Source organism: Gavia stellata, chromosome 5 (assembly GCF_030936135.1).
Source record: "Gavia stellata isolate bGavSte3 chromosome 5, bGavSte3.hap2, whole genome shotgun sequence".
Taxonomy (NCBI): domain Eukaryota; kingdom Metazoa; phylum Chordata; class Aves; order Gaviiformes; family Gaviidae; genus Gavia; species Gavia stellata.
Genome location: NC_082598.1, coordinates 52,799,400 through 52,811,665, shown reverse-complemented (window position 1 = coordinate 52,811,665; position 12,266 = coordinate 52,799,400). Strand labels below are relative to the sequence as shown.

Below are 12,266 nucleotides of genomic sequence, written 5' to 3'. Positions count from 1 at the left end.
CGCAACTGCTGCTACTTCTTTTGGTAGACAGACAACTTTAAGTGTCTGCAAGCTTGTGCTTGGCCAGGGTGAGTGCCGTTCGGGGTAACACAGCTGATGAACTACAAGCAAGAGCCCCACACTGTGGTCTCTGAGGGCAATCTTGCCTTTTTTTTCCTATTCTCACTGTTTTCCTTTTATTTAAAAGTGAAGTCTTTGGGGCAGAATGCACATGGATGCTCTTGGGATATGAGGAAACAACAATGACTATTTTTCAACGGTACTGGGTGTTGACAGCTTCTTAGTAACTTGAGTGAAAAGCTGGCTGCTGGCCTCTGATGAGTAGGAAATTAGTGTTTCCTCTCCCTCTGCCTCTAACGTGCTGTGTGGCCAGGACTGTAGTGCAGAAGCAGAGAGTCAGCCAGCAGAGGAAGCAGGGACGTGAGCGGGATCCGAGTGCTTTGCTGCCACCCCCCTCCTTGACCCCCACCAAAAGTCAGCCACCAGCGCAGCGCCTGAGCCATTGCTGCTGCACTGTAGGAAGCACAGACATCCTATTAAATACTCTGAAAAAAGTTTGCAATTATATTTATAGCTCCCAGGGGTGCAATGGAAGTTTTAAAGTTTAGGGCAGGAAAGACTTCTTAACAGGTGTCAAATTTAGTGTCAGCACACAGTTCCTCTTGAACCAAATGACACATCCTCTTTAAACTCTCCTAGGAAATTTGGCAGTTCGTATTATTAAAGCCCCTATCATTACCTTGAAAGAAAAAAATATATAGAGAAAAATGCTGCCTGGAGGATGCTGGTGCTCAGAAGGTTAAGTCTTAGTGGCAGAGGAAAGGGGACAGCAATCTACCTGAGCACATCAACTGGCTGCCTGATGGCATGGACAGATGTGTTTGTTAAGATCTGCAACACATGAAGTCATCAGGATGCTACGACAGGTCCATCATTCAAATGTTACCCAGATTATTTTCTATATTATTTGTGCTACAGCCACACACCTATTTTCAGGATGGACTTGAAGCACCTGTTTTCAGAGAGAGCATTAGGCAGAGAGTGGTCACAGGCACTACGTGGAACCCCAGCTGGCCACTTTGCCTTCCCAATACAGCAAAGAGCCAACCTCATTCTGCAGTCAGACCCCTCACTGCTGCTCAAGTCTTTGTTTTGGCCTAGAAGATATTTTCTGCATGTGAAAAGGAAAGGTCTCAAAGACTGTTTTCTTTACAGCACTTTCAGTTAGTTACCCTTCTCCTTCACTAAATTGTACCTGCACAAAATGCTTTTTTGAAGGCATAGTGATATTGCACTTTGAATGGTATAACTTTTCTCATCAAAACCATTTTGTTCATCCCCAAAATGTTAGATTTCCTTGAGTCTGGAAAGAATAAACCTGAACAGGGTTTCATCTTCTGTGGTGTAGCTGGAATTAATTTTTTAAAAGCCCAGCAAATGTGCATGGAGTTTTTAAATGATGTGCATTTTTCCACACTCTCCACTAATATTTCACTATACCCAAACTTGCATTTGTAAGAATAACTCTGATTTTAAATTGCATCAGTTCAAATATGGTGGAACACTCACTCTTCTCTCTAAAGGGTATAGGTGTCACCTTACATTGGTAAAATTATAAACACAATATGAACCAATGCAAGCAAGAGTACTTCAATGGCAGCACATTCCCGTATGATACTTGCTTAATTACATCAATTTAAAATCAAGTATATATTGTACCTTTTGTGTTAATTTAGCTGTAGCCTAACATAAGCATTTTCACTTTATGGTTCCTTGGTAACTGGAGGCTTATTCCATACTGGTAGGACTACATTGCATGCAACTACACAGCTACTAGCTGGGAGCAGCAGTTTGAGGCTGGGAGCCGGCCGGCTGTCAGCACTGGCTCCGCACCATGCTCGGGGCACTGCAGCTTGTGTGCTTCTTCAGTGCGGTGGGTACCAGATGATCAGGTGGTCATCAGCTGTGGTCCCACATCCCAAACGCAAGTACACAGCCACTAGGACCATCACCGTGGCTTTGGTTCTCACAATGTTCTCAGATGTTTCAGGCTTCTTTTTAGCACCTCACAAACTGCCTGTCGTATAAACTGATCATGATCAGTTACGGGAGGAAATGACATCAGGGAATTTAATTTTTGCAAGGACCTGGATGTGTTTTTATGGCACCTCAGCATTTCAAACTGATCGCAGGTTTAATGCCTTTCTTAAGTAGCCTAACTGATGGGTAAACTGCTGTAGAGACTGGAATACTTCACAGAGCAGGTGAATATTGTTGCAGTCCCCAAAGGCCACAGTATTTTGCGTGTGTTAATCCCCTGGAGAACAACATAGCAGACATCCCAAACATAGAGTGTTCATGGAAATCCCAAATGCCTAAACTTTACTATGGTGTTATCTTGACTGCAACTCATGCCTCATAGCATTGGAGAGAAGGGGCGGGGGGTTACACCTCTCTGTCTCTTCCTGTTTCTCCGGCAATCACCTGAATGTTCAGAAAAGGTAATGAAAAGCCTTAAGCTCATGCCCGTGCTTCCTGCACTGAGACCAAAATCTCCTGTAAGCTTGCCAGACCTTTTACAGCTGCACCCTAGGGATTTAACACTGTGCAGCTTATATGAAATTTCATAAAAGAGAAGCCCTGTATTTTCACATAAATATATTTATTTTGGGTAGGATCAAGAAATGACAATATATTTCAAACCAGTTCCCTACTGCATTAAAGAATGTGAAATATTCATGTGAACATTTGCTAATCCTATACAGTGAAATATATTTCCCTCTCTATTTAGCATGCAGGCTGCAGCAGCTGAAGGTTGTTCAGCCTTTTCATTAGGAAGAAAAGTAAGGATGATTTGTGGAAACCACATGGAAGTAATCACAAGGAACAGTACTGAAGGGTTTTTAGAACAAAACCTTGTAAGGTACCTTGTAAGCATGCTTTCTCTTTCATGTGTTTGTTTCTTATATGGTGTTTCACAGCTTCAAACTGTAAATTTATATTTATAGACATAATTAGAAGTGCAATGTAATATGCTTTCATAATACAGAAATAAAAATTTAAGGGGCAGCACACACTTTTCAGAATATATATCTCAGGATCTCTAAATTCTTTAGTAGGTAGCATCACTCCAAGCAAATTCCAATTTCTCTGTTCAACCATTACTCTTGATAACGTAGTGAGTTACTTTCTCATCAGTGCTAAGTTTTGCATACCCATCCAGACTCTCCTGTGGCTCAATATCTCACAAATAATCCCTTTCTCCATCCACCCGAACTCTGATAACTATAGCAGGAAATGGAAAATGGGGAAATCTGAATACTTATGATCCCTGATTCCACCAGGGAAAAAATCTGACCTTGGGAATTCATTTAAGTCTCCTTATGCTATGGATTCCCTAAGCATTAAATGGAAATCGCATTTACTTTCCACCGAGGGATGCTAATATTTAAATATTGCTTTGAAGATCCTCAGATAAAAAGAGCTATATATGTGCAAATTTTTATGCTTCTTTCTGCTTTCCTACAGCTTCAAGATATAATAATACACTGAAATGCTGAAATTTTGTTACGAAATAAAATTGTACTTGGAAATGTCAGGCCTGCACAGACCAATGATCCAGAAGTCGCTAAAGGCAGTGTATCAGAAGAAGACGTAACCTAGCCTCTCCAGGTACTGAATACTGTGATGAAGAAGATAATCGCTTACCAGAACCAGCCGTGACCATTTCCCCCATGTACTGAGAACTATAACAAGTATATAAATGATGTCAGAAGCAGTCCCTAAGGGGCAGTTTGGATACATCCACCTTGACTTTGAGAGCAGTGGCAGCAGGGATGAAGAACGCTCTTCTGTGCGGGCATGAGCCATGCCATGCTGCTTGGCCGGTTCACTGTATTTAGTAAAAAAGACACAGCCTATGAAACTCCCCTATGCTTTCATATTTTTGTACTCAAGCTTACATGGGTAATGCTCTGAAGAAGATAACACCTTGACTAGCGTCTGACATCTCTAACAGCTGGAAGCATTTCTTAGAAAGATTACAGGAAGAAATTTTACTCCTTTGTTTTGCGTGGAGACCCCGAACATTACAGAGCTAGAGACTTTTAGCAAAGCCAGCCTGGTCACGGCTGGAATATTAAAGTATTAAAGTATTCAGTAAGTAATTGCCTATAATGCTAATTGTAATATATAAAGCATATAAATGTTTCATGGAAATTAAATTTTTCATTGATCCTGTGAACTTTTGTATTATGTTACTGCTATGTCAGCACAAAATTCAGCCAAATTACTCCCAACATATTTGCATGATATAATGGTTCACGTTCATTATGGCCACCACACAAAAGAAATTACATCACAGCAACTGTAAAATTTTGTTACATGCATCTAACATGAACCATTAGAAAATGGGTTGAGAGAATAGGTTCAGAACGAAAAAGGATCATGAGATGAGCCGACATCATCTCCTAAAAGCGAGACCACAGATATTACACTTTTAAAATGTTTGGTTGTTTTTCACATTTCACACACAGCCTGATTTAGGAATCAAAACTAGAGTGAAGCACAAATACTGCAAAGGCACAGTTAATTTAGTATTTCCGATCCTAGTAGAAACACGGTACCAGAAGCATCCTTAGAGATCTCACTTTTGTAGCCCAAGAGATTGATCAGCATTGGGATAAGCATCTAAGCTTTTGGGTACTAATAGGGGTCTTTTCACCGAAACATCAAATGTTCTTGCTCATCCTCCTCAGTTTTCCCATCAGCATCCAAGTTTACTTTTTTCTCTTTAAGAAAAGGCTTCTGTAACAGGAAGGGTTGAGTTATGCTGTCCCTCTATAACAAATGAATCAACTCTTTCCTCATTTTCCTGCTAATGGTGTTCAGCCTCTCTCATTAAAGTTTTCCAAAAGAAACAAGAACAATTCAAATAAGAGCAACACGAAGTATTTTAATGCAGTTTTCTAGAAAAGTGAATAATCCTATGTCTCTGAGGAAATGAATGCCTACGTAAGAAATGAAGTCTCTTGCAAGCACAAGATGTTTTACCTTCACAGAAAATTAAAGAAGGGTCCACAGCTGAGAGAGAGACCTTTCCTTAGGACCTGGATCCTCCTTCTCCACACACTTACCTTTGTGAGAAAACGTCTCGGTAGGGGCTGCCATGCTGCAGTGCAATCCCATATCCTCTATCCGCAACAGTGTTCCCGACCGTGTAAAAAGAGCAGTCTGCATCGTTGATGGCCACATACTCCAGTACTGCTGCGTCCCATACAAAGGCATAGTTCCCGTATTTTACCTGCAGTAAACAGAGGAAGAGCTCAGACTACGGACTGTCAAGTCCAAAAGGAGGTCAGTGCACCTAAAAACGTGGCAGTTTCAGCACAGTCTGTTCTTTAAAGGAAGTGAAGTGTGGGTGCCCAACATCTTTCAGCACAAAAAGTGCACTGTGACTGGTGCCATGAGGTGCTTTGGCTGAGCACCTCAGCAGAAATGGAGGAAACATGCTGTCGGTGAAACAGCACCGTGTAGGAAACCTGTACTGTCCCTCTTCAGGTAGCAAAGGAAACATCAGGCTCCATCCATCAATGCTAATTTCCACCCCAAATCCCCCATGAAGTTTTTCCTTTGAGCCGTAAAAACAACCATTTAGAGGAAAGGTAGGTATTCAGTTGGGAGTAGCATGGGAGGGTAGGCATGGCTATCGAGATGGAAGACCACCATTCAAGATGGTCCACATTTCAGTCATGCTTCAGGTTGCTGTAGACATCATGAACACCCATTTGTCTTTTGGGTTCTGTGCATGATTGTGGCCAAGATCACACCAGCTAGATTTTTTGGGATTATTTTTCTCAGCATGAAATGTTTTCACAGATCTTCAAAGACTTTTGTATAGCAAGATCACGTAACCCATTTTAACTGTTTGACTAAGATAAATCCAAACCAGCTCATTATATTGAAAAGCTTTTATAGTAACATTTTACTGTCTATTCACACTAAATCAAATCCAGATTTTTCTTTTCATTTAAATATATGGGTTGTATACAAAATTTCAGCATTTATTCAGAAGCAAGCTTTTAAAAACAGAAATTCAGTCTAAACAATTGCTTCCCTATATCACTGAATTTCTACTTTCCAGTCAAATAATGTTTTTCTGAAAAAAATAATAATCTCTCATTGCTTTACCAGATCTTTTACCAGTTTTCTGTTTCGTTGGTCTCTATGTCAGACCTGAAGAAATACATTGCTTTTTTCCTGACCCTCTGCTTGGCTTCACTCAGCACTTTCCCTATGCATTATTAGCCAACTAAGCTGTAAAAATAGGCTGAACCCATTGACTTTGTACATCTAATGGGAACAAATATGTGACAGCTAAGTGAAAAGTAAACAAAACACAAAAAGGCCATCTGGGGCCAAGCAATCCAGAGAGAATTCAAAACCAAGTCAGCATATCAAAATAAGCAATGTCAGTACATCATTTAGATTAGGCTTTGACAATGTAGATTATGTTTTTAAAGACTGTTTACATATAAAAGTTACTGAAGCAAGCCACACCGGCTGCTTGCTCACAAGATGTAGTGTACAAGGAACAACTGCATTTGGGACACATTCCTTTTCATGCATAATCAATCTGAATTAGGCACTGCAGGCCTGGAAAGGGAATATTTCCTATTTCTGTTTGTAGGCATGGCACAAGGAGGATTTGTGCAGATTTTGGACCAGAAAGGAATATATATTAAGGAATATATATATTATTATTATAATACATATATATTATCTGTGGATTCCGCATGATTGGCAGGATAAAGAAAATTCTTTTCAAAATACACACACAAATGCAGGACTGGGTCAGTTTTAATCTTCAGGCTCTGAAAATGGTCAAGAATGGGTTTTTTTGACTCCCAGTAGAGGTTTAGGTCTATCTAAATGGCCAGGGAAGAAGGGATAGAAGTAAACTGTCTGCTAACAAACAATCCAACTTGTATGCTTGTCTTACAGGCACTGCAACTCACAGAGCTCTTCCTAGCTTGGGTTATTCTGTTCTTCCTACAGACACCACTTGGCTAAGAAATAGATAGCATGGCTGAGAAAAAACCCTTCCTAGGAGCATTTAAATGGATAATGACTCAGCCTGAAAAAGAATCATGACGTGCAGACAGCAAGGAAGGGAAATAGGAGACAAAAGCAGAAGATCAGAAGGGAGGAAATGAATCCTGAAAAGGATCAGATGGACTTTCCAAACAAAGGAATTAAGGAAAAGCGGGGTTCAAAAGACGAGTAATTCTACATGTGGGGAGATAACCTTTGAGGTGATGGCAAGAGCAGAGGGTTATGTTTTGACACCTGCTTTTGTCCTAACCCACCCTTTTAATGTCCTAGTGCACTGAATACACCTAAGTGCTTGTAAAGAGACTTATCAGCTGCTCAGCTGGTCAGGAAAAATTCTCTTGATTTGGCTGCCTTGCTGTAAAACATCTCACAGTGAGAATATATAAAAGTGGTAAAAGCACTTACTGTCAATAATATGTGATGAAGCGGTATATATAAGATCCTTAGAGCAGACCTGATAATATCACAGTTCAAGTTCCCACAAAGATATTACTTTTCATAGATAAGATCACAGTAAGCCTCAGTTAAAGCACATGGGGTGGGAAAGAGATTGAAGAGCCAGAAGGGATCATCCCAGTCATCTACCTTCAACACATGATTGCTCCATGCAATAAAATACATCCTTTTTAGCATTTTTGCCCTATCCATTTTCAAATCTAGGGAACTCAAATCCATGGAGCAAACCTACGTTGCAATTGTCATGCTTGCAGTCACTCTCTTTATGAAACTACTCTCCAAGTCTAACAGTTTTCATTGCTATTCAACGTATTTATTTTCACTTTTTTTTTAAAAATAACTTTCTTATGCCATTCTTAGATATTTTTTCCTTTTGCAGTTCTAAATAGTCTCACTTTGGGGCTGACACCTTTCAATTATTGATGAAACTTTCTGTTACTTAGCAGAGCTGGATATAGCTTTCTTTAATCTTTCCTTGCAAATCTATCAGTTCAGTCCTCCCATTAGCAGTGACACTACTTTTGAACTGTCTCCAATTCTTAATTTTTATATATGAGAAAAACACCTGTCTCCCTAAGAGAGAATCAGTTATCTGGCAGCTCATGAGGCATATGATTCCCTTTTTAGCATACCCTTCTTCTGAGATTCATAGTCTAAACTGGCTGCCCGTGGATCTTTCACACATCTTAAGACTGGTTTTAGCCTAAAGATCTAAGAATAAAATTTTGCTAGAGCATCGTATATCTGGAACACTGCTGATATTTTACAGGTTTGCACCTACGAATAAGGGGTAGCTATGCTATGAAAAGAGGGGATGATGCTCTGTGTGAAAGGAGAAGGGAATTTCAGAACAAAATATCAATTAAAAACCTGTATGCTTCTCTCTCTCCCTCTTACTACGAGAAGCACATATTTTGTAGCTTTCCAATAGCTATGCTGAAGACTTCCACTTTGGGCCTCAAAATGACCAACAAAAATTCCAGCTCTGCATTATGAGAAAAAGTTAAGGAGCTTACAGTCAGTCAGTTATGGGGGCTAAATGAAAGCAAAATCTCCTTGGAACAAGAAATGGTTCTTTGTAATACATATAACTCCCTACTCGCAGAAGATTTGCATCCCCGATTCTACATTTCTACATCTTTATATTGGCATTTTGTGTTGAGATAACAACATTTCAAGACGGTGGCAAATCTGAATGCTGTTCACACATGATCGCGCAGCCCAGGATTGCCAGGGAAGCGTTTGTAGGAGGGCAGCGTATTATCATTCAGCAGCAACCCCAGCTTTCCAGTCCGCCAGGGCGTGGAGAACTGACACTTCAGTCTCCTTCCCCATGGCACCCCACCTGTCAGCATGGCAGAGGCTAAAAAGATTTTTGGAGTATCTGATGACTATTGCCATAGGGGAAAAAAAAACCCAAAAACCCCAAACAGGCAAAATTGACCCTGTTAGTTGTTCATCAGGGTGTTTTGAACTCAGGTGCTACACTGGTTGTTAAGTGAAACTGGGAGGTACGGTACCAGACAGAAATGTTTGACTTGACTTCACAGTTCTGCGAGCAATTCCAAAGGAGTTACTGTAAAAAGAGTTGTTACACAAAATAAGGGCTGTCAGCACATAAAGGATAAAACTATTTCTATAAGGCTCTTATATTTCTATTTTCTATCACTGCACATTTACAAGATTTTTATTTGCTGAAGCCCTGCCTGTAGATATTAGTTAAAATTTATCTTTGATGATTCCACCAAAAACCAGTTGAGTTATCCGAGGAAAGCATTTCAAGCCATTACACTGTTGCATATGCACATATTTTATGCCAACACGGATGTGGATAGTATTTCTTCTTACAGCTAACCCATTCATGCAGAGTAGGCTGAATAATGCATTTGTGTACAACTCCAGCATTCTAAAAACACATTTCTAGGTCTAGAAAATTATAAATTTCAGAAAAAAAATAATTGTAAGTAAACAACAACCAACTACTGCAATTTTTCATACTTGAATTTTTGGACTATATATTTCCTGTATTTTAAATTCCTCTTTAAAAGAAATACAAAGAATCCTCATGAAAGAAAAAATGTACACAATAGACTGCAGATTAAACAGAACTGGCAGTTATTTTTCCTGCAGACCTCTCAAATATTTCATCATACATAAAATGTGTCACCTGTTATAAAAACAATGCAGCTTTTAAGGCCAGGGAAATGTTAAGTTTCAACTGATTAAAATGATATTAACTTCCTGGAAGAAAATCTGAAAAGTATTAGATAATGCTGATGAAGCACATTTTCTGAATACCCTGTGCCTACACCCCCGTGGCACAGTGGTGATGCTTTTTCTACTCATTTCCATTACGTGACAGGTACCGTCCTTCTCCTCTGACTGCTGTACACCTTTGCCTGCCTACAAAGTTGTCAGTTGTATTTTAGCCAAGAACATGAACAGAAACAGAGTCTTCCACAGCACAGCAGCAGCAACTCCTGGTCTGACCTAAAACCAATCAAAGACACTGATTAATCATCTGCTCCGTACAGAGCTTGGAGGGTCATGTTCACCAATACAGACCATTCCACTGCACTGACTACACAGGAGAAAAACACCATCCGATGCTGCTAGCCCTATGCCTATCAGTGTGGACCTGAGACTTTGGCATCTATAAATACAGAAATTAAATTTTTGACACAATCTTTGCATATTCAGCAAGCACGCAGTAGCTGCAGCCTGCAGAGGGCTGTATTCCATTCTATAAAACAGCCTCACCAAGGCTGCTATTACATGAGGAATAAAGAATAGGGAACAAAATTGAACGAACATTTGCAAATATACGCGTGAGAGCTAATATACATAATGTGGATATTGTACTCCAAAATGGGAAAAGACAAAGATAAAATTTGTGGTGGAAGCTTAAATCTAGATTTTCGTGTTGTCAGATGTTGCCAGTTTGATAGCATTCACAGTGGAGGTTTTTTTCAGCAGAAGGGAATGGAAACACATTGATCTCTATATTCCTCTTGCAAGAGGCCAATGAAATTGCTGTTTATTGGACTGAAGCAGAAGTCAGATCTTCTGCCTTCAGAGAAAGTCTCATTTGTTAATTTGTTTTCCTCCAGGGGCAAAGATTTCAAGTCTTGGTTTTGTTCACAAAGGACACAATTCTGGCTAACTTCTGTTTGGATCCCAGTGAAATAAAATCTCACATTTCAGCTTCGTTGAATAAAATCCACTAATTTACAGTTCCCTCAAAACTAAACTTTCTGTAGCGCTGAAGTACAATTTTGGAGCTTCTTGCCCCTCACTCCCTTGCAGGCCAGCACGTGTGGCTGATCTGCATAACTTCAGAGTGAAATGCAGTCGTGCAAACGGGGGGCGGCAGAATACGAATCTGAGTGACAGCTCTCTGTGGTGCATGGCAGGAGTTGGATTCCCATGGCAGTATTAGAGCACAGAATAAAAATTCCTATATATATAAAACTCCATTCAGTCATCAAGGCAAGTAGCTAATTTAATAATAACAATAACAACACCACCACCCACCTCCCCTTTTAGGATGTCAGTTTGCAGGGTCTATAGAAAGATATTTAAATTCAAGGGGCACTATTTGACAAACATTGAAACTTATTATTTGTATTTATTCAAACAGAAAAGTGTGGAATAATTTCTAAAAGCTTTATTGAGCTAGTGCCCAGGAGCGAACAGTAGCAGGAAATGAAACAGTGGGAAGCTTAGGGGAAGAAAGAAGAGGTTAGAAATCCCAGCCTCATCTCCTCTTCAATATGAAGTTTATCTTTCATTATATTGTCATATCAGCTTCAATGGCATATCTATTTGCTCCAGATAAAACTTCATCAGGAAAGGCATTAACTCCTCGTACGCAACCTGCCACCAACCTCTTGAGAAAAGCCTCATGTTCACACGTTTGCTTGTTACACTGGGCAGACCTTGAATAATTCATCTGAAATTAGAAGAATTACTCAGGTATGAGAGCTCTGTAATGAGAGGGTGCCTTTGTGTTAGAATTTTTCCAGTCCTCATTGCGTTCACATTTTGCCACTCTAATTAAACACATCTTCTAAGTTACAGGAAAGAAAGTAACAAGCAGAGAAAACAGAGCAGAGGCCAATCAAAGGTACAATTTCTGAGGGTGGTGGGAGAATGGAGCCAGCTGCTTCTCCAGGTAATCACAACAAAGCACTAAAAAGGCAGCTGATAGCTGATGACATGCAGCTGAACCACAGGTTTGTTACAGCTAACATTAATTTCAGATGGAAGAGAAACAGGAGAAAATACAACAGAAAAAAAATAAATCTCAGCAAAGCAGACCTTTGAAAGGTAAGGAACCAAGTTCTTTTTATGCCAGCTTCTCATTTATTTTATGACAACAAAGTGCTGCAGATAGTAATGGAGACTATTTTAAAGGTATCACTAGTGAAGGTCGCACACAGAAAGGATATGAAAGCACTTCAGGTTCCTCATAAACTTAGATCTGAGGTAGCCAAGTGGCAGTCTCAATAACGAGGCAAACTTAAACCAAATGTCACTAAAGTGACTCCTCCCTTCTGATATATTTGTATTTTTGTGGCAGCTAATTCCCAATAAAAGAACATTTAAATGAGAAAACGTACACAGATCAATCCTCTTAATTTGGGTGAAAAAGTAAAATTCTGTGTATTAAAGTATCATGAAGAAGATAAACGTGG

At 39.8% G+C, this 12,266-nt stretch overlaps 1 protein-coding gene across 2 annotated transcripts in view; it reads right to left on the bottom strand.

Annotated features, from left to right (window-relative positions):
• Positions 1 to 12,266, bottom strand: part of GRID2 (glutamate ionotropic receptor delta type subunit 2) — a 734,268-nt gene that overhangs the window by 64,518 nt on the left and 657,484 nt on the right. For both annotated transcript variants that reach the window (XM_059817838.1, XM_059817839.1), the window contains one exon: positions 5,136 to 5,302. In XM_059817838.1, the coding sequence (XP_059673821.1) occupies positions 5,136 to 5,302 (167 nt within the window). The remainder of the gene's footprint in view (positions 1 to 5,135; positions 5,303 to 12,266) is intronic.